Source organism: Phlebotomus papatasi, chromosome 2 (genome assembly GCF_024763615.1).
Source record: "Phlebotomus papatasi isolate M1 chromosome 2, Ppap_2.1, whole genome shotgun sequence".
NCBI classification, from domain to species: Eukaryota; Metazoa; Arthropoda; class Insecta; order Diptera; family Psychodidae; genus Phlebotomus; species Phlebotomus papatasi.
Window position 1 is genome coordinate 6,375,334 of NC_077223.1, and position 26,883 is coordinate 6,402,216.

Genomic DNA, 26,883 nt, shown 5'->3' on the forward strand with positions numbered 1-26,883 from the left:
TTGCACTCGACTGTTTTCTTCCCAACTGTCAGGGACAAATTGGCACATTTTTTTTATAACAATATTATTCCTACATCTGTAACATATTCGTTCCAAAAATTTTCGGTGTACGTGGACGAGGTAATTTTTGGAACGAAGTTGTTACTCATATTGGGAATCTTTTTGTTCCCATTGTCGGAAACAAATTCGTGTAAGAGATTTCGTCTTACAGTTACGGCTTATACTTCAGTCGAGTTGGATTTCGGTGGCGAAAGTTCATAAGGAACATCAAGCAGAATTTCTGTCTAGAAATCTGTAGATTTTCGGCAGAATTTCTCCCTAGAAAATCTGCATAGTGTCCATTACTTCACAAAAATATTGTTGATTTATGAAGAAATTGTAGAAGTCATAAAGAAAATGGTATGCTCTGCTTAACAAGCATTACCGATTAAACATTTTAGATAACTAAAAAGATGCGAGCAAAAATACTAATTTCTTAAAAATCGCCAATCGAATAATACAAAAACACGAAATTTAGGTCGACACTCTGCTTAAAGTTTTCACTTCACTATTTTTTACTTATAACACGACGTCGCAGAATTCTTTATTTGATATAAACACTGTGATATCACTAAAAAAACTCTATTGAATTTTGCAAACAAAACTCAATGAAAAATTGTGGAAAATATTCCATCTTTTAAGACATAGCTGTCTGGAAAGTCTAGAATGTAGAAAAAAATCTGCAAAATATCGGCAAAATATCCACAGAACTTCATCAGAGTATGGTCCAGGATTCGTCAGAAAGTCTGCAAAAACTTTTTGACTAATTTTGTCCCAAGCCTAAATAAAATTCGTAGGAATATATACAGATTTATCGGTAGATTTTCGGCAAAGGTGTAGATATTTTCTGCAGAAATCTTAAAGATATCTGACGAAATTATTTGAAGGGTTATTAAGCAGTGTAATATGGTCATGCAAATTTTGGCTAGGGACAAAAAAGACTTTTCATTTTACTTGCAACCATTTTGAATATTATTGCTTCCTTTTAGATCAGACAAATTTATTGATATCAAAATTCATATCTCTTTCTTTCTCAAACATTTTGCATATCGCTCCTTGGAAATTACAAGGGGCCAACTAATTTTCGGCCATTTTTCAGGAGACAGCATGAAAAATTCAAGTTGGTGCAAATAAGTATCTTAATTTAATGACTGAACAAAAACAATTTATTTCTTTTCTATTTGTATGAGCACTAATATCAATATCGAAACTTTTATATTTTTACCTTTCAAAATATGTTTTTTAATGAGTTAGTTCCTTGTCGTTCTAAATTATGTGCAAATTTTGCTGAAATTAGAATGACAAGGGATCAACTTGCTTGAGTTAGTCCCCTGTTTCACAAAAATCTGAACGATGAATATATTTTGTGTCCCTTAACTTCAAACAAAATTATGCAAGCAATCAAAAAGATTAAAATTTTGAAAAACTTTTCTAATAACAAAATTTAATGACTTATATATCATCTGAAAATTTATAAAATAGTGTTTCTCAGTGCATTAGAATCTCAAAATCGCAAAAAGTGAGTTGACGCCTTGTAATTTCCAAGGCGCGATATGTCTAACTCACTCGTTCGTACTCTTCTTCTTCTTCTTCTTTTGAACATCACAGCTAGTTTAATTACAGTAGACTCTCGCTAATTCGGCTCTTTTAAGATCGGGCTACTTTTTAATTCGGCCAGCAGTTAAAATTGAAAAAAGTTTCTTGACATTTTTCAAGTTTGATTTATCAAATGAAGCAAATATGCTCAAATTTGTTATAATTTGACTTATTTTTGATATGATTTTGCATTATTAAGGAATTTTCATGATATTTACAATATATTTGAGTAAAAAAACTCAATATGTGCATGCAGATGAATAAAAAATCGTTGGATTTCAAAAAGTTTGTCGCCCGAATTTCTATCTAATTCGAGTGACATTTTGGTCCCAAATGCCTGAATTTAAGAGAGTCTACTGTAAGTTCAATTTCATTTTGAATTCAAAAAGTAAGATGGACTGTTTAATAATTTGAAGTAAGGAAGGGATAGAAATTTTGATTTCATGAAATTCTCCAAATCATTTGTATATTTATCATTATTAAATTATTTAAAAAGGAAAATTATTATCAAAAAGTTGTTTCAATTGATAAAGAGCATAGTGGAAAACTTGTATGAGTAGCTACTGTAGAAATCAATAAGAGAGATTCACACCTGTTTTTCCGAGTATATAGGACATAAATTAGTATCTATTGAAGCCCAAAAAGAAGAAAGCGCGAGAGATAAAATCTGGTGTGTGCAGATGGTGGAGTACGATCTCATGAAGCACCTAGAATGCAAGTGACGAGATCACTGGATGATTATTCAGTCATGCGTTGTATTTAATGACACTCTTCGTGAATATGTGGCTTACTGTAGAAGAAATGAAGAGAGACAACTTTTTCCCCATCACTTCATCTCGTCTATATCATTTGGTAAACGACTCGATCATGTGGTTTTCATTCTTCAACACATTCATCTTGTACGTTAGAAAGAAACTTGACAGAGCATAAAGAAGTTGGGAAGAACATATACGGGGGACTGGATGGAGAATTTTTTTTTATATTTTCCACCCAATAATGTAAACAATTCTAATGTCACAACATATCAGCCAAAGAAGAAACACGCGATCATATTTATTATACATCGATAGATCTTCACTTCTCCTGCCTTCTTGTCCCATAATCCTCTAACTATGCGGAAAGATAAATCTCCAAGAAATCTATCAGGGAATTTCTGCACACATTCAGGTCTTTGACTTTCACATTGGAAGACAGATAAGTTGATGCGAAAAAGACGAGTACTGTGAAGCACTCAACATTAGATCAATGCAGTTCTGTGATTTTTTTTTGTCTTTGCTATTTCTTCTTTTCGATCATCTCTTATAAGATCTCTTGGACAGAGATGATCATCAGACTACCAATGGTCATATGTGATAAATAAATAATCCCTTTTCTGAACAAAAATTATTCATAAACTGCCCATAGGGGAAAGCTACCATGCTTGATACTGTAAAATGATGTCCAAGATTTGTGATTTTTTTCTGATTAACACACAAACCGAAGCGATTCTTCCACTATGTTAAAAAATGTCTCACTTATTAGGTTCATAATCCCACCTCAAATAGTTCCTGGAAATCCTTAGATTTTTCTCAAGAAGAAAATGGAAATTCAGTGGCGATTTTTATACAAGTTGGGTCCGGGGCCTTCCTGTATAAAAATTGATTCGACAATTCGGAGGCCCATTTTGACTATAAAAATTTCACCGGATACAAAAAATTGCACATCAATATTTAGACGGAACTCTTATCTATCTGCTTAAATCGTTTGTACGACTGATTATTAGTTTTAATATCACTTTTATGTAATTTTTCTGAGCCATGTTTTTATGACATTAGGGCGCTAGCGAAAACCATTTTTTCACTTTGAGTCCATGAAAATGTCACTCTGCAACCTTAAAATTCACGCAACAGGGTTGAAGGCTATGTCAATTGTCGATAAAATTGGAGGATTACAATAGGTGTAATTATGAAAGAATCACATCTAATGATAGAGTTGCCACATTTAAATTATCATTCATGGACTCTTCTTAAAATATAGGATGGACACAGGTAGAATTTATGAATTTGTCACCACCCACAAGAACAGTGTCCGCAAGTAAAAATATTTTTACATAAATATTAATACTTCTGAACCCTCTATGTGCCTATGATAGTAGTTTTCCTGAAAAGCGACATTATTTAAGAAATACTTATGAAATATCATGTATCGAAATTACAGTTTTGGACCCATTTTTGGTTTTTGCTTCCTGAAACTAGGAAAAAAGAGCTAGGATCCTAATTCTTTTAGGAAATGTGAGGCTTAGGACCAGCTATTAAAATATATTGCTATGAGTCACAATTATTGATTAACATAGGAAAAAAATAGTTATTATCAAGCTTAGATCGTATCAAGCATGGGCACTTTCCCCTACCATGAATTCTTCTCACTGGCAAAATTCCACAAGATCTTCTTCGTCTCCCTAAATGCTTTTCATACTCTTCCACTCATGATCATCCTCAAAATCGTTATGACAACATTTTCCAATTGATCTTCTCTGTTCTTTCAAGTGCAAACAAACACTTCAAACTCTCACAATTTGCAATTTGGTTCGTCTTTTCACCTCAACCTAAGAACCACTTTGTATAGAAAATGATCAATATTGAAGTTGATGGTGCAAATATTTAAAATGAATGGCGAAAAACATCAAAAGTAATCTTCTGCACCAAAATGATCTTGAAATCTCGAGCAAAATGTATTCCACTCAAGTCAGAGAAATTCCTCTCGAGCTTATTAACAGTTGTACTTAGAAGATTCAATGTACAAAAAAAAATCTCCACAATAAATATTGAAGATGTATTCATTAATCGCTTTTTATTTGCTCTAATTCACCCCACATCGTGGATTTATTTATCTTATAAACACCAAACATTGTTGTGCGTTTATTGGTGTTTGTGTCTTAAATGTTTCAAATATGCAACATTTAAGAAGAAAATAGAGTCCAACAATATAAGAGTTTACTTCGCTCTAATTCCGATCGATTCATAGCAAATACTAAGTATTAATTAAATACTTGTGTGTGGCATTTGAGCAGCAATGAAAGTTCCGAGACCCCCTTAAATGGACACTCTCGAAGAAACTTCCGTCAAAGAATTTCCTTGAATCAACCAACACGATATATCTTTAGGCCTCGGCGACTCTTTGGCCTAACTTATCCCTATAACATCAAAATCACTCTATAAAATCCAGCGACAGTGCGTGGTTATATTTTTTTTTTGCAATATGTGGGTTTAATTGATGTGAAATGAGGAAAATGTAAGATAAAAAAAAGAATAGCGAACGAAAATTCGCTTCGTGCTCGACTTCAAAATATCGCAAAAATAGATAGGAGTGATCACTTTTCGTCACTTACGTAAGATGCTTGAGATTTACAAGATTGGATAGTCGCTATCTTGATTTTACACTTTTTACAAAATTTTGAGGAAATGCTCTCACAACAGATGAATTCTACCAAATTCGTGGAATCGTAGACATTAACCTGGGTTATAAAGAAACAAATATTAGCTCGTCTCCTCTATCTTAACCTCAGAAGCATTACGGCCCTCCTTGTATAGGCAAACCAAAACGCATATATGTTGACCTCCTGAAGTATAGTTTTAAGTGTAAAAAACGCACTTGATCCCGTAAGCCTAATACAAGCTGAAATATTCGCACCAAAACGGCAAAAACGGGTAGGGGGCATATGGAACTTTGAGAGACACAAGGGCGTATTGTAAAGGTAAATTCAGGGGCATGACATTTCCTATGTTTCCTATATGTTTCGAGCGCGCCGAAAAAACTTTTGAGTTCATTAGCTGTTTTCTGTCATTGTAGAATGAATTAGCAAAAAATACTAATACAAAATAAAAGCCAATTTAATAAAGAAGACGCAACCGAAAACCCTAAATTGGCATCCTACGTAGTTTTGAAGATATCTTGTGAAATGCGTACGAAAACAGGAAAAAATTTATACTAAAACTGGTCGCGTTTTTCAGAGCTAATGTCACCCCCCTGGGTAAATTAATCAAAATACATACCGACGCTTCCATTCTATACTTCTTCACCTAGACCGGGTGATTATGTTCAAAAGAAGTCTTGATTTTAGTCCAATTGGATGAATTTGACATTTTGTAGGGCTAGATTGTTCTATATGTACTGCAAAGTTGCACTTTGGATTTTTCTCTTTTTTTGGGACGAGGTAGGCGCTATTTATTTGTGTGAGGGTGGCTGTCTCCTGGCACTACATTGCAGTGCCTTCTTTTTTCGTCAGTTCTCATTCTCCGAAACTCGCTACTAAACCACAGCCCTCAACCCTAACCTTTGGGCCTGGGGACAACACAACACATTCAAATGACAAGACAGCATAAACACGCTACAATCGTATCACAGACCATCGCACAGTGGGGCAGAATACCCAAAAACCTGACAAAAATCAAAATTTTTCTCTCTCGAATTTTTGAAAACTAACACCGCCAAATGATAGTTGACTAGTATCCTCACTAAACCCTATACTCCCTTTTTTTTATTGAAGTTATGGTACCTTGAAATATTACACCAAAGTTGACCTTACATTGCGATTTTGTCGATTTTATATGGAAAAATAGCATATTATTTGAAGTATGAATATAGTAAAAAATTCCGCGGAATTCCACTTTCTAACAAAAATTATCTTATTCTAGAGATCTTGTTCTGTCAAAAACCGTCGAGAAACCTAGCACTTTTTAGGCGTTTTTTTGGCAATGATATTTTGAAAATGTGGTAAATTGACTTTCGAGAGCATTCTCTTTGGTTTGTAAGACAAGCGCCACGAGATCTCTACTTTTCGTTTTTTTTTATGATACCCTTATAAGTTAACATTCCTCAGAAGCGGATTTTCGCGAGACGCGAATTTTTCGCGGATTTTCGCGGGGCGTGTATTTGTTCGCGAATTTTTGCGGGTCGCGAAATTTTTCGCGGATCGCGTATTTTTTCCATGGATATCGCTCGGCAATGAATATTTTCGCAGATTCTCGCGGGTAGCTAACAGAGGCTGGATGGATGTAAAGTTTGAGGCTTCTATCTCTCATAGTTTCCCAGATAATCGACTTTAAAGATATGGACTACCTCCAAAACATTTCCAAAAATTAACGAAATCGCCAGGGTCAATTTTTTGCAAAGTTGGAAAAATTTCATTTTTGACCTGTTTTTTTTGGGATAGGGAACGCATGAAGGGAGAGAGAGTAAAAATAAAGTGGTTGGGTTCAAGATAATGTCATTTGAGGAGGGATAATCGAAGACCGGAAGTTGATATCTCTTACCGTTTGAATTTTATATATGCTCTCAATTCTTCCGGTGTTCGTCAGAAGGTGTTACAGGGAGATCGAGGTTTACCTGTATAGGATTAATAAATGCCTTAGTGATACTCTTAAAAGATTTCTTCAGGTTTTCTTTAACCACTCTCACCTGTATAGGATTAATAAATGCCTTAGTGATACTCTTAAAAGATTTCTTCAGGTTTTCTTTAACCACTCTCACCTGAAATTATATATAAAAACCTTCAATCAGGGCTTGAAGGAACAAACGCTGATTCTTCCGGAGTTTCTCTTCACAACCAGATCCACAGCACCAATATTCAGACTTTCTGGACTCGCGCAGGTCAACAGGATAAATTTCCTTTGTAGATGCCTCTCTGGGACACTTTACAAACTCCGATATCACTTTCAAAGACTTTTATTGAGTAAAAAAAGGGATTTAATTTTAATTTTCACTGGAGCACACTTTATTTTTTCCACTCTTTGTTCTTCATCTGACAAAAAATTACGTAACGACCTGTTTTGATATGATGCATATGATTGATTAGACAATTAAGATTTTTCATTGAACAAAATGCATCATGCATGTATCTTATTAATTTTTTGGTGAAATATGAAATGTGAAACATAGGTGAAATATTAATTTAAAATTTAAATAGTAACGTCTGAAACTTTAACTTTTCACTTAATTTAATTTTACGTTAATTTTAATTTATTTTCATTTAATTGAATTTTACTTTACGCTTATAGCGTAAACATGCTCCCAGGGAAAAAAAAGGAAATGAATAAAAATTATTGACTTACAGGAAGCTTGATAAGTTTATGAATTGTTCTCCGATAGATCCCACTTTGAGTTTTGACATCGACCACTCGAACCTTGCTATCCTCTCCTGGGTACGTTTTAGTCACTTTTCCAATGGGCCATTTTGTAGATGGTAGAAGGTCATCACTGACCAACACTATATCACCTTCCTTTAGATTTTCACGCTCGATCATCCACTTGTTTCTGGCTTGTAGTGTATTGAGATATTCTCTCTTCCACCGTTTGATAAAATCTTGAGAGACTCTCTGCAATAACTGCCATCGATCGAAATGAGATACATTCAAGTGAGATAGATCTGGATCAGGTAGTTGCATCAGTGACATGCCAATCAGAAATGATGATGGACTCAAACACTTAGGATCATCAACATCTTCTGACAGAGGGACTAGTGGCCTACTGTTCAGCACTGCCTCTATCTGACACAAGACAGTAGTAAGGTCCTCAAAACTCAAAATAGTGTCTCTTACAACTCGCACGAAGTGGTGTTTGAATGACTTCACTGCGGCTTCGTGAAGTCCCCCCTGATGAGGTGCCCTTGGTGTTAGGAATTTCCACTCAATTCCGAGCTCATTTGAGAAATTGTGAACAGCAAGTCGATGTTCTTCAGAGTCCCACAGCTGGCGGAAAATTCTTTCTGCCCCCACGAACGTAGTTCCGTTATCAGAGAACACTGTTGCTGGAAGACCACGTCTGGCAGTGAATCTACGGAATGCAGAAATGAAGGCTTCAGAATGAAGGGATCCAACAGCTTCTAAGTGTATTGCCTTTGTTGAGCAACAGACGAAGACCGCGACGTATGCCTTCACAGGAATTGATTTCCTAACTCCATGCTTCACCAAAATTGGACCAGCGAAGTCTATCCCAATGGCAGCAAAGGGACGTAGATTTACCACCCTTTCCTTTGGCAAATTACCCATGAGTTGCTCGAGTTTCGGAGGCTTGGCTCTGATGCAAGTGATGCACTCTCTCGTAATTTTTCTACAGAGATTTCTTCCATCAATAGGCCAGAATCGTTGTCGAAGAGCAGCAAGTGTCAGTTGGGGTCCAGAGTGTAACATGAGTATGTGTTCTCGCTCGGCAATCAACTTTGCCAGAAGACCCTTTGGTAAAATTTTGGGATGTCTGGCTTCGAGAGGTTCATCTGCATTGCACAAACGACCACCAACTCTCAGTAACCCGTCCGTGTCCAAGAATGGCCTCAACTTTCTAAACTGATGAAGCTTTGAATCTGTGTTGATGGCTCCAGAGGACACAGCTCTCACAACATGACCCAAGTGAAGCTTTTGATCACTCTTGATGAGAAAACTTTCAGCCTTGCGAAGAAGTTGAACATCAAGAAATTTTGAAAACTCTGGCCGAGGAGAATTTCTAGTAGACCGATATTTAAGAGATTTCCAAATAATAATGATCTGAAAACATCTGGCCAACACTCGCCGAATTTTACTATATGAACTAAATGTGGACAGCAAGTAGGCGTGAATGAAATTCTCTGGAGCCGTATCTGGTTCATTTTCATCTATCTCTGCAACAACCAGAGAACTACCTGATACTTCTTCATTCTTGTTGAATTCTGGTGGCCATTCTCCCTCTGGTCTCATTAGCCATCCTGGGCCATTCCACCACAATTCTGAAGATTTCAGCTGCTCAGGTGTTGCACCTCTAGAGACTAAATCGGCAGGATTTTCATGAGTCCCTACATGTCTCCATTGCCCACAAGTAGATAGTCCAAGGATCCTCTGAACACGAGTCTTTACAAAGGTCTCACGCTTTCTTGATGAGTTGTGAATCTGCCAGAGTACCACTGTTGCATCTGTCCAAAAATAACATTGGGGCACGCCAATCGCTTGAGACACCTTTGATGCAAGACGAGAGGATAACTCTGCACCACACAACTCTCCTTGTGGTATGGTGAATTCCTTTTGGTGAGTTTTCTTGATGGGATTCACCTTAGACTTTGCTGCTAGCAGTTTGGAATATCGATTGCCACTGTCATCCTCAGTAACTAGATAAATACAGGATCCATAAGCTGTTTTGCTTGCATCCGAGAAGCAGTGAAGTTCTTGGTGCTTCACATTGGCCAACGTTGAGATCCATCTGGGAATCCTTAAATCTTCTAATTGGGGAAGGCTTTTTTTGAAATCATCCCAGTTACTCTTCAGCACTCCCAGGATTTCCTCATCCCATTCTTTGGTAGATTTCCAAGCCTCCTGAAGAAGACATTTGGCCACTGTGACCACTGGACAAACTAGACCCAATGGATCGAACACCTTTGCCAGTGTGGATAGCATTATCCTTTTTGTCACATGATTCTCAGAGATACTTGTCACTTTGTACTGGAAAGTATCAATAGAACTATTCCAGCTCATACCAAGAGTTTTGGAAATGTGATCATCAAACTGCAATTGAGAATCATTAGTTGCTTCTAACAAAAGCTCTGGACAGTTTGAACGAAATTTGGAAAGTTCAAGTTGGGCAAGCTGCAGCAAATCAATCAACTGTTTCTGGGATTCTTGAGCTTCTTCTAGTAACGGACAACTGAAGAGGCAATCATCAACATAAAAATGCTTCTCAATTATTTTAGCAGCAAGTGGATATTTGTGGCCTTCATCCTTGGCCAACTGATTGAGAGATCGTGTAGCCAAATGAGGAGAAGCAGCCACTCCAAAACAAACAGTTTTGAATCTGAAATCCTTCACAAGATTGTCCGAAGATGTTCTCCACAAAAACCTTTGAAAATCTCTATGTGGCTCGTGCAGCATAGTCTGTAGATACATCTTCACAATGTCGCATGTGAAGGCAACAGCATGAAGTCGGAAATTCATCAAGGTGGCAATCAATTGAGGTTGAACTGGGGGTCCCACCAGCAAGACATCATTCAAGCTCAGTCCAGATTGAGATTTGGCACTTCCGTTGAATACAATTCTGACCTTGGTGGAAACTGCTTCCTCTTTTATGACACAATGATGAGGCATGTAAAACGACTTCCGATTCAGCTGGTCATAAGGAACAACTTCAACAAAGCCTTTTTCCAAATACTCTTCGAAGATATCGTTGTACTTCTCTCTAAGAATAGGATTCTTGTTGAGCCTAGACTCCAAGAAGAACAATTGACGAAGAGCTGATGGACGATTAGATTCCAACTCATCTACATTTGACTTAAATGGTAGATGCACCACATAGCGTCCATCTTGATCCCTAGTGGTGGTAGAAGAGTAAAGTTTCTCCACTTTGTCTTGATCCAAAGAGGTAGACGAACTTTCAGGGATATCTTCAATTTCCCAAAATCTCTTTAAACTCTCATCGATACTCTCCAAAGTGGTGAGATTGCAAGAAACAATATTGGAACTGAAGACTTCTGTCTGACATGGACCGACCAAAACCCATCCAAGGACTGTGTTTTTCAGTAATGGTTGTCCAGGGCCAAGAATATGAGTCTCGTCCTTCATGATCTGCCAATAGCAATTTCCACCAATAAGTAAATCGATGGGCTTTGTAGTTTGCCACTCAGGATCTGCCAAAATAAAGTTTTTAGGGATTGTGGGATTAAGACCTGACACATCCCAATTTGGCTGGTCACTGGTGACTTTTTTCATTACCAGGCAATTGATAGGCAATGATACAATTGATGACTTCAAATGAGGCATAATCATGATATCTGCCTGATGGTGAGAAGAATGAATTGTAGATCCTACACCCTCTACCAGAAAATTGGCTGGTTTAGTCCTCAAATGAAGTAATTGGCACAGTCTAGTAGAGATGATGTTCACCTGAGATCCAGCATCAAGCAACGCGCGACAAAAATGTGCCTCACCAGATGAATCCAAAATTCTCACTTTGACTGTAGCCAAAAGCACTCCTTGTGCTCGTGAAACAATTTCATTGCAGCTTACAACAGCAGAGTTTGAAACAAAGGTTCCAGCTTCTCTTTGAAATGGTGGAGTGGATGGATTTAAATTTGAATTTGAATGACTGAAAACAGCAAGTGCATCATGCAAAAGGCGATTGTGCTTTCCATTGCAGAATTTACAGAGGGTGTAAGAACAATGCTCCACCTTGTGCTCTTCTGACAAACAATTTTCGCAAATTTTCAAGTCCCTTGCCACAGCTAATCTTCTACTTCCATCCAATGCCAAGAACTGTTTGCAACGCCATAATTTGTGGGGATGAACCTTGCAAAATCCACAATTTTTTACCTCACCCACAGCAAAACTTGACGCCTTAGATTTGGGTTTCTTTGTGGCTTTTGAATTTGCAGTCTTCGGAATCGCACCCTTTGATGACTTGGAGCTATCTGATTGACACATCCTCAGCTCATAACTGCGTTGAATCAAAAATTCATTGAATTGCTCCCAGGTAGGGTTATCCTTATTTGCCGTCCTTGACCATAAAGATTGGGATTCATCATCCAATTTGCTCAAAACTGAATAGATCAGGAAAGGATCGCGGGATTTGACCTGCATTGCGTCGAGAGCATTTACAATAGAATTGGATTTTCTTTGCAGATTCTGAATTGATTGGATAGATGTTCCAGAAACTTTCGGCAAAGAGTAAAACTCTTTAACATAAGCAGAAATAATCAAAGATTTTTTGTCGAATTCCCGAAGCAAAAGGTTCCACGCCACATCATAATTTTCATCGCAAATCGTCAACGTGTCAATTATTGGTTTCGCTTCCCCAACAATTAAAGTTGTCAAGTACTGCATTTTCTCAGCAGGTTTCAATGACACATCTGCATCAACAATGGACAAGAACAGATTCTTAAAGCCAATCCACTGAGTAAAATCACCAGAGAAGGGAGGAATTTTTATTGTATCCAACTTTCTGTGCGAAGAATGACTTCCAGCGCTTCCACCAGACTCAATCCCATTTCCATTACCAAGAGAGATTGAATTATTGGAATTTTGACCCCTTGAAATACCTTCTTGCAAACCCTTAACCAGTTCAGAAATTTCTTCGCGTTGGCTATCTAATACTTGCTTGATAGTAGCCTGATCTTGGAGTCTCTGCTTTCTCTGCTCCTCCAATTGCTTATTCATCAATTGCAACAGTGCATTAAAATCATTGTTACTTGACGAAGCACCAACAGGAATCTTTCTTTCGGATTTAGCTTTCACTTTGCCAATAAATGAGTTCAGTGTTCTTGACAAAGTCGCAACTTCTGCTATGAAAATCTCCAAATCCTGTTCTTCTTCCTGTCGCTTAGGGGGGGCAGTAGCATCGATGATTTCTCCTTGGACTTCACAAAATTTCTTTTCAATTTGGTTTAGATTTTCCTGATACACCATGAGGGTCTCCAATGCATCATCTCGGTCAAGAAGATCAGGGTTACGACTAACTTGATCAAGTTCTCTCCTCAGTGTAGTGAATTGACCCTTGTAGGCAGCTCTCTGGTTATTTTTGGAAGGCATCCTCACTCACAAGAATCGCTGATTTTCCCACGAAGGACCAAGTGTTACAGGGAGATCGAGGTTTACCTGTATAGGATTAATAAATGCCTTAGTGATACTCTTAAAAGATTTCTTCAGGTTTTCTTTAACCACTCTCACCTGTATAGGATTAATAAATGCCTTAGTGATACTCTTAAAAGATTTCTTCAGGTTTTCTTTAACCACTCTCACCTGAAATTATATATAAAAACCTTCAATCAGGGCTTGAAGGAACAAGTGTTACAGGGAGATCGAGGTTTACCTGTATAGGATTAATAAATGCCTTAGTGATACTCTTAAAAGATTTCTTCAGGTTTTCTTTAACCACTCTCACCTGTATAGGATTAATAAATGCCTTAGTGATACTCTTAAAAGATTTCTTCAGGTTTTCTTTAACCACTCTCACCTGAAATTATATATAAAAACCTTCAATCAGGGCTTGAAGGAACAAACGCTGATTCTTCCGGAGTTTCTCTTCACAACCAGATCCACAGCACCAATATTCAGACTTTCTGGACTCGCGCAGGTCAACAGGATAAATTTCCTTTGTAGATGCCTCTCTGGGACACTTTACAAACTCCGATATCACTTTCAAAGACTTTTATTGAGTAAAAAAAGGGATTTAATTTTAATTTTCACTGGAGCACACTTTATTTTTTCCACTCTTTGTTCTTCATCTGACAAAAAATTACGTAACGACCTGTTTTGATATGATGCATATGATTGATTAGACAATTAAGATTTTTCATTGAACAAAATGCATCATGCATGTATCTTATTAATTTTTTGGTGAAATATGAAATGTGAAACATAGGTGAAATATTAATTTAAAATTTAAATAGTAACGTCTGAAACTTTAACTTTTCACTTAATTTAATTTTACGTTAATTTTAATTTATTTTCATTTAATTGAATTTTACTTTACGCTTATAGCGTAAACAGAAGGGTATTCCTCTTTTCAAATTACAAGAATCTGTTTTTTCTCCAAAGCTTTCAACCCTTGGTATGGGTCTTCTTCAGTGGATCAATTTAAGGACTTTTAAATATTTGAAAAACGTCTAACGTCTGACTAACTTTATGCATCGCCACATTCACTCTAACTTTTTCCCGGGGATTCATATGCCTCGCGGACGGTGGGTAGCAGGGGCATATATTTCGTGACCTTGCCTTACCCTTCCCCAGCAAGTCCGTCCCCATCCTCGTGGCGGATTGTTACGTCGACCCAGAAGGCTCCTTACCGGTTCTTTACCACCAGGTTGGGTTGGAGACGGGTGCCGTTGAGGAGAGTGAAGGCCTGCTCTTTGGAGAGCGTTGTCCCTGGGATATCATTAGGTAAATTCACCTGTATCGACGGGATTGTAAAATCAAGACATTACATTACGCAGTCTTTTAGAGAGCGAGCACTAAAAGACTAAAAGTTATTTAAATAACCTGCTGAAAGATATTGCCTGGAACTGCACGAAACTACGCAATCAACCAAAAAGTCTTCAATATTTCGCGGAAAAATAGTCCACACACTATTTATTAGCTAATTCATTTCGTGTGTTATTTTTTTGTCAACAAAAGAGAATTATAAAAGAAATTTTATGAATAATCAATTTATTTTAGTGAATAGTAGAAAGGAGAACCGAAAGATCAAGAAATTGAGTTTGGAACAACTTTCCGTGATTTTGTGCAATAAAATTCATGCGATTCTGAATCATAAAAACCCAATTAGCGGAAATGACTTTAAAATAAAAATCTAAACCAAAAAAAAAAATCTAGCAGAGTGATTTTCATGTAAGCTACTTCACAAATGCTTCCGATATGTGAAGAAAGATTCCACAAAAGTGAATTGGAAAGACAGAAGTTTTATTTATTGTTTTTTTTTTTGGTTTGCTCAAAGAGATAGGTGCTGAGCTTTTCATTAGCCCTAATAGGAGAAATATGTTCTACACACCTTCAGACGCACGACACTTGTATTTTATGCAGTGGGTTCAGGCATCATTTTTTATTATAATCTCCCGACTAACATTAAAATATTTGTGTAGGCTGAAATATGTTCAGTCGTGAGCAATTCTACAAATCAATTCCTCACGAAATGACCATCTTTGTTGAAGAAATTTCATAGCCAACAGATAATTTCTGATAAAGTGATGACACTGAACATCAATAGCATTTGCCTAATTAAAACATTAATGGAATTTAATTTGCTTTTCTTTGAAAAGCATATTTCTTTATGTTCTTGCCACTTTGCTCGATAAACTAACCAAAGTGCTCATGATTGAGTGCACATTGGATCATGAGAATCGTGATTTTTTTTTAGTCCATTCGCCTTATTAGTTTCAGAGTGTTTCTCAAACTGTAACATTTTTATATAATCATAACCTTTTTCAGGTTAATTCTTAGGTTAGTTTGACATAACCTAACATTCCAGATTAACCTATTTTGTGAATCAGACTGAGTTTACAGGTTTCAATATCTTTGGGAATGCCTAAGACTTCTAGACTTTTAGGCTTCTTTCTCCAAAAAAAAAACAACGTAAATATTCTTTTTTAGGTTAGGCTTACTATAACCTCACATTTCATAAAATTAACTGAATTTAAAAAAAAAATCAAAGTGTAATTTTAATTCTCAGAAACAAGGGCAATTTCCAAAGAACTCCGGTCGAATCTGTAAACATATTTGCGCTTTGCTTATAATTATTATCATTAACATTACTAAAGAAGTTAAAGAAGAGGACAGGTAAACAGATAGGGTGCAGGCATTACATATGGCCACATTAAGAACATATCTGCTTATAGCTGCTGACCTTTTTAATCAATTTAAGCAAAATTTTAACTTTAGGTTCTTTCATGTAGTTTCTTTCGATATATTCAAATGAATTTACAAGGAAAATCCGGAAACCGTCGGAAAATATGTAATTGTTCCGAGCATGTGAAATTCATAACTTGTGGCCTCTTTTACGAACTTATGGCCACTCGTGGAATAACTTATGGCCACAATTTTAGATGATATAAAACTGACTTAGTAATAAAATAATTTTAGTACAAAAGAAAAGGAAGGAATTTTATGTAATATGATATTTTTATTATTTATTTACATGGTTTTTATAATAGTTTTTCATAGCTTTTCGTCATATTTGACCACTGTACTATTAATAGTGATTCCCCTTCACGGTGACCGGCAATCCGTCTTTCGTGATTTAAAAAAAAACATATTTGGCTGCATTAAGAGCCCACCTTACAATATCCTCATTTGTTTCCTTTCCTAAAGACACTGTGAAAGCCTCCGTGATGAAGTTTCTTCCAGAAACTTTCCGGAGACTTTATTGCAAAGTTTTACGTGAGGAATGTGGTACAGCTGGAAGGACTGGAATAATCTGGTCGTGGTCAATTTATTCTCAATGTTTCTCAATTATCCTCGCATCCTCTGAGTTGGACTCTTAGGGCTCTTTTTTGTTGTTTTCTCTTATTTTTCATTGGTATTGTTGTCCTAAGAGAGGAAAAAGTTAGGTTATCTACAACAAAATGCAAATTCATGGGAAAAAATCAATGAGATCAAACACAACACTCATTTATAAGCAATTTTATAACACGATTTCAACGCTTACCTTAAACTTTCATAGATTTTTGCTAGAAAACACTAATTCACTGAACCAAAACAATACGATTGACAACTCTCCAAATCAAATTGCAATACATGTCGTGTGAGGGCAGCACGCGTCAAATGTCGCGGCCACAAGTTAGTAATCTTATCAAATTCATCATAACTTATGGCCTTGTCTTTATTTAACATTTATTGTTTCAAAAATCTTGAAAATCAAGTAAAAGTAGGAAATATATTTACTAAGGAAAGAAGTTTTGAAAAATACAACTAAATATTTGCATTTGAAGATATAGAATTTAGTCATTAAAAATTGTAAGATTGTTAATACTTTTCTTAACGAATTGACGTATTTTTAATCATCGAACGCATCACGGAAATGATTTTCGCAATATAAGTAATATTCTAACTGAATATAAAAGTAAATTAGTTTAAAAGTTTCGTTTAATGATAGCACATGAAATATTCCTAAATTTGTAGTTCCTCGAAATCAATTTATGAGAAAAAATTTAAGATTTCTGTTAGGAGGCCACAAGTATAGACTGGCCATAAGTAATGCCGGCACCCTAAATGGTCCAACACCTTTGAGAATCAATCTTCAGAGAGTCATCCAATGTATGTCGTTTTGTGTGCATCCGAAGCACTTAGATGAGAATCTCTAAGCACAGAGAATTGTAGCTTTAATACTGAAATGGTAATCTCAGGTGCATGACTGACCGATTAAAAGTGATAATTGGTGATTGCCTCTCTTCGTGTCTTTCACTTGAACTCTTGGCAAACGAGTTAAAAGAATTTTCGTCTTATTTCCAATCATCAAATCTCTCTCTCTCTTTTGCGATTCCATCGGCATGAATTTGTTTCTTCATATTATTTAGGGTAAAATGATTGCGGTACATACAAGTTATCTCTTCCCCCTTCCTCCCGGTGATCACTAATAATCATCAATTGAGGCACTATAATTTTATCTCCCTGACTGACTCACGAGGAAATAATGCTCCTATTAATTGCACAATCTTCCCCTCTGAATATTTTCAGTGTTCACATGGGGTCGCAAAATGGGCAAGAAATTCGATCTTTTGCGTCGAAGTGACTCCACAAAGACTTCCTCCAGCACCTCATCCACCACCCAATACTCAGCAGACACGCTGCGAAAGCACCGATCGACGCTGGCGTGTATGCAGTCACCAGGAACGCCAGAACGTCTCATGAAGCCACACAGAGATCGATCACCCAGCCCCTTCAAGACCACCTTCACCTTCTTCCGCATCGGCAGCACCGGTATGGGAATGCTGAATGGCGGGCGGAAGTCTTCTGGAGACACGCCACGGCCTGGAGTACAGCTGTACCGCAGCAGTTCCACCAGCCAGCTCAACACATGCTCCTACGTTAAGTGCGACGATCCCACGGATGGAGTCAATCTTGCCAGCAGAAGCAACATTGCGCCTCGAAACACAGAAAAATCCTCAAGTTGCGATGATATCGCTAAAGTAGCCAGTGAGACGCAGAATTCCCTACATCAACCTCCCAAGAGGGCACACTTCCCCTATGCCTTCCTCCGTTCAAAACTATCAGTTCTTCCTGAAGAAAATGGCGGATCTGTGGTCAATCAGACGAGAATGCGAGAAAAATTACTAAACACACGACCTCACTCTACGGGAGTCCCACTAGATATCACCACAGAATCACAGGATATCTCCCGGATCTCTGACACTTCCTCAGTACTCAGTGAGAGCCCCAAGAGTCGCGTGGTGAGCATCTCCCGGAAGAGTTCAATCAATCAAAATTCCGACGCTGATTCTGCTCTATCGCAGAGCAACATCTCAAGACACAACAGCACAGCATCCACAGATTGGGGCCCAGGTGTCTACCAACGCCTCTCGAGCTGTCTCAGTTCAAATGAGTCTGGTTACGATAGCGACGGAAGGCATGCTGAGGAGAATCACAGCCCCAAGTCAGACAGTCAAGTAAATCTGTCCAAATGTTCAGATCCCTACATCGAGGCCATTCGAAGTCAGGATCAACAATCACCCACGCGACAGACCAACCCTGAATGCCTTTCCGGCGTCCGTAGGAGATTCCGACAGATTCGTCTGGAGAAGAGCACAGCAGTGGAAACTATTGGCCTGCTACTCACACCACAGACATGTGTAGAAGACAATGAAGTGGAAATGAGATACATTATTGCTGAAATTGACCCAAGTGGCGTCGCGCACAGGTGAGACAACTAGAAACATTTTGGAATTATTGTTACGATTCTTGGGGATCGGTGGGAACGATAGAACCTTCCAACCTCTCGCAACCGTCCTTAATTGACTTGCGACCGAAGAGAAGACAATGTGAAATCCGAAACCCGGGAAAACACCACAATTCTTGTTGATATTCTTCTTCAATCTCCCATAGATAGATGAATTGAAAACCGGAATGTATCTGAATTAGTAGGCAATCAGACACCTAGGTATTTGTATCTCTATCAGATTCTATTTACATCCAGCTACGAAGGAGTCAAAAACCATCTTATCTCAAAAATGCAGTTGAAAGGTTTCCCTTTTACAACTAATTCTTCCAGCAAAAACACCATTTTCACTTCTTTTCCTTAACACTTTGCTGATTCATTTGCTTTATATCCCTGTTTTTCGGTGAGGATCCTTTCTTGCGAAAGCATCCTTAATCGGTGGTGGGGAGAATTTGACAAACAAAACTTTAAAGACATTGCGCCTATCAGAGTCCAGTAGTCAAACCTCCTGTTCTCCGCATGAGGTTGTAAACTTCCCGATGGACAATCTCGGGATGCACCTCTGGTCTTCTCAAAAACCTAAAACAGACTGCTGTCTCAAGCCTCACTAAGCCTACTCAACATGTTCTCCTCTCTCCTGATAGCGTCATCCATCTAGTCATCGTATTTACCGAGTCAAAGTAGCGATCATTCCGCATAACTTTTACAAGGTGCTCAAGCCTTCCTCACAGATAAATACTTGGTTTTCGACGTCGATCTCCTTTATCTTAATTATAAGACATTACGATTGCACTTAAAAGAAATCACGAACTCAAAGGATTAAAAGATTTTGTCTTCCATTGATCTCCAAATCGACAAGAGTAATGTCAAAAAAAGACACATGCTGATCTTCAGCTGATACTCAGCTCGAAAAAAATAGCGGTAAAAAATCGGCTCAAAGTACCATGCACTGATGATTTTGGATCAAGAATTAGCGTTTTCAGCGTATATTTCTATTAAATGTGCACACTTTGATTGTTGAAAGACTTCATAAGAGCAATATAGGAACAACTCTGACCTTCCATTACTCCAACCCCATAGCAAAAGAAAGCGGAATAGGAATAACAAGCGAAAAAATCCTCGGAATTTTCCACTATTTGCCTTAAAAAATTCCACAGGAATTTTCCATAATAGGTTCCAAGGAAAATTTAATGGATTTATGCTGGATTTTTCATATAGAATACATCCATGGAAATGCTCGTGGAATTTATGTGGATTTTTCCACCAAAATAAAATGGAGAAAAAATGAAGCTGTCACATGCACCTCGTGATTTTACTTCCGAATATTAAAAAAATAGCAAAGATTACGAGGATTATAATATGTTTTACTAAATCAGCAATAACGAATTAACACTTTAAGCAATAAAAAAATATTTTGTAAAAAAAAATAATTTTTTCGAAAATATTTATTAATTAACATAAAAACAGTATTATTTTAGGTTGGCGACCTATTTAATGTAATCACTTTATTATTATCTACACGAAACGCAGTGTCGCATAATTAATTATATTATAATTGCCACATGAATCACTAGAAATGTTTGCGGAAGGTTTGGAAACAAATTCTAAAAGTTGCCGCAACACCATTTTATTTGTTTGACATTTCAGAAAACTAGTGGAAAAATCCATATAAAACACTATGGAAAGATAGTGGAAATTTCCATATGTTTTTTCCAGCTTATCCCGCGGACGTTTCACGTGTGAGTTTCCATATAAATCTTCCGCGGAATACCGCGGAAGGTGTTGCGACAACTTTTAGAATTTGTTTCCAAACCTTCCGCAAACATTTCTAGTGATTCATGTGGCAATTATAATATAATTAATTATGCGATGTTGCGTTTCGTGTAGATAATAGTGAAGTGATTACATTAAATAGGTCGCCAACCTAAAATAATGCTGTTTTTATGTTAATTAATAAATATTTTAGGAAAAAAATTTTTTTTTAATAAAATATTTTTTTATTGCTCAAAGTGTTCATTCGTTATTGCTGGTTTATAAAAACATATTATAATCCTCGTAATCTTTGCCGTTTTAAAAAATTCGGAAGTAAAATCATGAGGTGCATGTGACAGCTTCATTTTTTCTCCATTTTTTTTTGGTGGAAAAATCCACATAAATTCCACGAGCATTTCCATGGATGTATTCTATAGAAAAAATCCAGCATAAATCCATTAAATTTTCCTTGGAACCTATTATGGAAAATTCCTATGGAATTTTTTAAGGAAAAATAGTGGAAAATTCCAAGGAATTTTTCGCTTATTATTCCTATTCCGCTTTCTTTTGCAATGGGGAAATTTCACTAGATCTCATGAAGTTATAAGCTCAGCCTGATCCCTAAATTTTGGGCTAATCCCTGAGCGTATTGGCATCAATACTCGTTCTTCGAGGTGTTAGCCGATCCCTGTGTCTATTTTGAGCTTTAGGCAATTTAATGACTTGCAGTGTCCTGTTGTGATAAGTCTCACAAAAACCTCAATAAGCTTTTAAGCTAAAAATAGGCAACTTCCTTGAGGTTCCATAACACAAATGTATGCACTGTATCCACTGCAGTCCTTTTGTACAGAAAAGATAGAAAACAGCGCGATACATTCGGATTTCACTTAAAATACAGAACACTAGCACAAGACACGTGATTATAAGCCAGCTGCCGAAACCGATCCCTCAATTTGTCATAAAGAGAAACTCCCCGGGGTAGGGAATTCATCATAATATCCATGGGCCAGATCCCAAAATTTTATAATTCTTTCAGTCTCGAAATACAACTCAGAATTGCTACTGCCTATGTGTTGCTCGCAAAAATTATAACCCTAAGGCGAAAAATCATTTTCTTGTAGTAAATTACATAGAATCCTGTTGCTGAATTCTTCCATCGGAAATTATTTCTTTATTCTCTTCAAGTATAACCATATCAAATTATTAGAATTGGCGATCGACACTGATTTAAGATCTGAAACAAAAATGGGGGTCAGCTATGAGAGCTTAGAAACCTAACCATAAATTTTACCTGAGCCTTTAAATCTTGCCCTCTTAGAATCTTCCCCAATTCTGTCTTTCTTTAGTTTCCTACTTACAGGTATTTTCTAACTTTTAGTTCAAAATCTTCCTCTTCTTCAGAAACTCTGTCATAAATCCTATAAATAAACCTTCAGTGAAACACGCCTAGCCTAATTTTCTCTTGGTTTTTTACTTACAAAGCTTATAAATTTCCAGCAAATTATCACTTCTAAATTTTATTTCCGTCATGATCGCATCCCCACCAAAACTGGCATCTCTACGTTTTTACCTACATGGCAATACTGAAACTATAAAATGGCTGCCCCCCCTCAGTGAGCACACTTAGCTGAAAAAAGTATCGTTTTAAGCATATTTTTGCTGAATCGACTAGCAAAAATTTGCTGACTGATCAGCAGTTGTCGAACAAAAAGCGCTAACCAAATATATGGAAATGGTTTTGAATCGCCAATTTTGTTTCAAGGTTAGCAAAATTCAGCTAAAAACACATATGTTTTCAGCTGAATTGCAATCGGTTAGCATTTTGTGCTCGCTGGGCATTACAATTCTATCAATTTGAATTTAAATCTGCAACAAATCCCATCGTTATTAAAGAAGTTGTGCAAGTGCAACAATTTTCCTCATACGCCAATGACTTCTATTCAGTCCTTTTTGAGTACTACCAGTAGAACTGTCCAAAGACCAAACGCTTCTGATCCGATTCGGATCGGTCAGCTAATTTGCGTGCAGAAAAACATGAAAAACGAGATTTTTAAGACACTTCTAGAAGATGAAGGACAACAATGCTTCCTGGATTAAGGAATTTAGGGAAGTAATAGAGCGTAGGTTCTATGGTGCAAAACTTCTATTCAAATTTTTTTTGTAGTTTTTTTATGTAAAAGAAAAAAATCATCAACTTTTCCAAACAGCCTTTGGCTCGGAAGTGGTCTTTCCCTCTCTCACTTCTGTCTGGCCTATTCCCAATGCAAATGTAACGATGATATTGTAACAAACAACAAACAGCCTGCGAAGGGATATTTCTATCATTTAGTCCTGGAGGCTGGAATCAACGCTGGAAAATTGGATTGAAAAAATCGAATCTATTTTAGGTCCCCCGAAAGGTTTCCTTACTAGTAAAAAAAAGTAACAAAGTCCGAATTTCCCTAGGATTTAAGCATTAGAGATTAGATAATTCAATCTCATTTACTGCTTCAGCAACTTTTTTCATAGTTGTATTTCATAGTCTTCCCTTGATCTTTTGGACCCATCCCACTCTACAAATCTTGCTCCAATTCCATTTTGACCAATTTGTAATAACAACTCATAAATGCCTCTGAATTTCTCCAATTGCCCAGAGATGGACGCCTCCGCGTCGGTGATGAGATTGTCAATGTAAATGGTCATCATTTACGTGGCCTCCAATCGCCAAGCACCGTGCAGCGGATTCTGACCTTTGTGGACAACTGCGTAGACCTCGTCATCGCGCATGACGAGCTAACTACCCTGGGAAGTACCTTCAGCAGTACAAAGATTCGCATTGGCGACGATCAAGCCGCCAGAGAGCCAGACACCCACCTCATGGGCACCAAGCGTCTCTCGTGCAGTGATCTGGATCAGTTGGTGTTGCGGACGAATGATCCCACCTCGCAGCGTAAGGCTCTGCTGTCGCCAATGAGAACCTTGACGAGGCATCCTCGGACCCCTAAACCCTTTCCCCTCACACCCCTCTACAATCCAACGGAGTACGTTCCCGTCTATGCCAATCGCATAACCATCACCAACACCATCAGCGACGACGATAAGTGGCACATGAAGAAGCGACCCTCCGACACCACCTCACCTTCATCCACACAGTTGTCCCCCTATTCAATATCCAGCACTTCCACTTCCCCTCCCACGCGCTGCAGTCCAACGATTGCAGTAAGTGACGCCGAAGAGGACGAAGAAAACTACAAATCCATCATTCCCATTCCGCCAAATTTCTCACTCACGAAACGAGCCCATTCCCTACCCGATCCTGACACCCTTCGACCACCACAAAGCACCAGCCAAAGTGGTCCCACGACCCCAGAAACCTCAGAAGACACTCCACAACGCACTAGACCCAGCTATCGATCCATCAAGTTCAAGAAGAAAGCCTCAACTGAGGCAGAACCGAAGTCCTTCAAGAGTGAAGCCACGTTACAACTTGTGGTGCCTCCGGAAGCGCATGCTAATGCCTTCAGAATACAGAGATCGCACACTGACGGCAACCTACCCGATCAGCCACCTCCGGAGGAAACGAATCTCGAAAAGTGTGCTCAGAAGCATGCCAGTTCGCATAAGGATACGACACTTTCAGGTGGAAAAGACGGTAACGACTTTTTGTAGAACTTCCTTCTTTTTCTAAAACTCACAAAAGTTACTTGTTCAGGTGCCCAGAAGAATTCTCAACTCACGATAAAATTCTACAAGGGAACTGGCATGAAGTCACTGGGATTCAGCATTGTTGGCGGGAAAGACTCCCCGAAGGGCAACATGGGAATCTTCGTGAAAACTGTCTTCCCAAGTGGACAGGCGGCAGATGATGGAAAATTGCAAGCGGGTAAGATGATCACATTGATTTGACTAATAAGAGGTTATTTGGAAATATTAGGTTGTGTTTTGCCTGAATCCAAAAGGACTTCGATTTCAAAGGATCCAAAACTTTAAAAAATCAATTGAAATCAGTTTGGCAACTTTGGCAAAGTGCAAAGACGTTGTTTTGAATTTTGAGGTTATATTTGACATAACCTGAAAAATCAATGAAATTTCAGTTCTGATTTTTTTGTCATTAGTCTAAACATCTGAGAAATAAATGACACAATCATTCATGTTTTCTTTGTAGGGAATCTAAAAAAAAGTAATCTTCCCTGGTTTTGAGGTTATGTTAAACATATTTATGAAATTCTCAACCAATCTCCAAGCCAAATAAAAGAATGGAGGTCCAAAATTATATTATTTGATTAACATATATCTCTGCTATCGAAATTTCTAGGTTAGGGCCAACATAACCTCACATTTGAAACTCTAATACCCCTAATACCCTTTCTTAACTTCAGGAGATGAAATTCTCAAGATCAACAACACCTATGTTCACGGTATGAGTCATTCGGATACAATAGCACTCTTCAAGAACGTCCGCGAGGGAGCGATTGTACTTAAAGTGGCCAGGAGGAAGTCAGTGCAATAATTTTATCATAAAATATTGCTTTGCTACCAAGCTCAACCGTTATTCTATATTTTAGGCACCAGCGTGCAAAATCACTCGACAGCATGCAGAGTTCATGATAGACGCTGAGCTAAAAACTGCCCTCCAGTTTGACGTAAGATCCACTCACAAAAAAGTGAATTAGCGTAAAAATTAAGTGGTTTATTTAAAAAGGTTTAACTTTAAAACTGAGTTGTTAACTTAAGATGTAGGAAAGAAAGCTCAATCTGTGTTTAAGTGTATAAAATGTTTGTGTGTATATTTTTCACGAACAATTCATTTGTGAATTGAAATGCTCCTCTCTAGTCACCAATTATTTGTTGAATGCAAAAGAGTTTTAAAATAAATATTTCTCTATCCAAAATTTAAGATTTTTTATTGAGTAATGGGCTTGATTTTCTTATTGGACTAAGAGGTTATAATCTTAATTGAGGTTATGTGTAAACCATACGTAGCACAGAAGAATATTTCGTTATATAAAAGATGTTTTGATTTTATTTCAGGTTAGGTCTTTATAACCTAAAAATTTTCGGATTAATTTCTTTGCTAAATAAGAAAGTCGAGCCCAGTGAAATTCCTCGTTTAAAAGATTTTTTGGAAGGTAAAAGCTTCTGAATCTCTCATTCAAAGGCAAGTATCATAAAGTCTGAACCTAAATTCTGAATAAAGTTATGTCATTTCCAAAATATCTAAACTGACAATTTGACTGTTTACGTCGTTAGGTACAGTAGACTCTCGCTCAATCGGGCGAAGAATTTTGTTGACAATTTTCACGTTTGATTTTGAAGCAAATTTTCTCAAATTTGCTATAGTTCCTCTTATTTTATCGTTATTCTTTATACTTGAGCGCTTTTTGTGGAATTTAAAATGATTTTGACGTCCGAATCCGTCGATAATTTGGATGACATTTTGCCCCATATTCCCGATTGAGAAAAAGTCTAATGTATTTAAAATTATTTTTTTTATATTCTAATTTTTACGATTAAATCGAACATAACCTCACATTTAAGAATACCGTTTTTACAAAACAAGAGACAACATAGAAAATGACCAAGCAGCCATGGTCAGTTATTATAACTCCAAAACGAAAAGATATTTCGCATAATTCTGCTATTAACCTGAAGCAGCTAAAGGATATTCGACAATTTCAGGTTATGTATAACCTAATCACGAAAAGGACATTACTTTGTAACAGAAAATTCCTTAACTTAATAAATCATTGCAATTCTCATACCAACAAAAAAAAAAGTCTGTTAATTTTTGTTGAGAATTCAATAATTTTATTTTAAACTGTTCAGATTTACTCTGATTTTGAGGTTAGGTTTTAAATTTAAAGAAATTTTAAAACATTTTTTCAGCGTAGTTAAATTATTGAGCAAAAATTTTCAAAAAGTGGCATAGTTTTGCTAGCACCTAAGTTACGAGTTCAAGTATTTCATTCAGAATATTTTTGAAAAATTGATTTTCAACTTTTTCACTTTTAACTCTTTCACGTCATTAGGGTCATATATGACCGGGGAAAAAAGTTTTTTTTTTGACTATTTACATTAATTGAAATCTATCTGTTTGTGCACGACATCATAATAGAAGGATTTAAGATTCTTGGCTAATTTTATCAAGACTCCAGATAATCAAGA

General features: G+C 37.1%; 3 protein-coding genes across 7 annotated transcripts in view; 1 reads left to right on the forward strand and 2 right to left on the reverse strand.

Moving 5' to 3' along the window:
* Nucleotides 1-25,610, forward strand: part of LOC129802257 (mucin-2-like) — a 57,646-nt gene extending 32,036 nt beyond the window's left edge. For both annotated transcript variants that reach the window (XM_055847940.1, XM_055847941.1), the window contains 5 exons: nucleotides 17,790-18,969; nucleotides 23,373-24,370; nucleotides 24,431-24,601; nucleotides 25,098-25,215; nucleotides 25,284-25,610. In XM_055847940.1, coding sequence (XP_055703915.1) covers nucleotides 17,790-18,969; nucleotides 23,373-24,370; nucleotides 24,431-24,601; nucleotides 25,098-25,215; nucleotides 25,284-25,326 — 2,510 coding nt within the window. In that variant the 3' untranslated portion in view covers nucleotides 25,327-25,610. The remainder of the gene's footprint in view (nucleotides 1-17,789; nucleotides 18,970-23,372; nucleotides 24,371-24,430; nucleotides 24,602-25,097; nucleotides 25,216-25,283) is intronic.
* The window catches only part of LOC129802262 (tRNA pseudouridine(38/39) synthase), a 60,974-nt gene that overhangs the window by 29,309 nt on the left and 4,782 nt on the right, over nucleotides 1-26,883 (reverse strand). The window lies entirely within an intron of this gene.
* On the reverse strand, nucleotides 7,323-14,101 carry LOC129802253 (uncharacterized). Its single transcript, XM_055847935.1, has 2 exons — nucleotides 13,432-14,101; nucleotides 7,323-13,217 (listed from the first exon to the last, which is right to left on the reverse strand). The coding sequence occupies exon 2, from the start codon at nucleotides 13,149-13,151 to the stop codon at nucleotides 7,713-7,715; it is 5,439 nt and encodes a 1,812-aa protein (XP_055703910.1). The 5' UTR covers nucleotides 13,152-13,217; nucleotides 13,432-14,101; the 3' UTR covers nucleotides 7,323-7,712.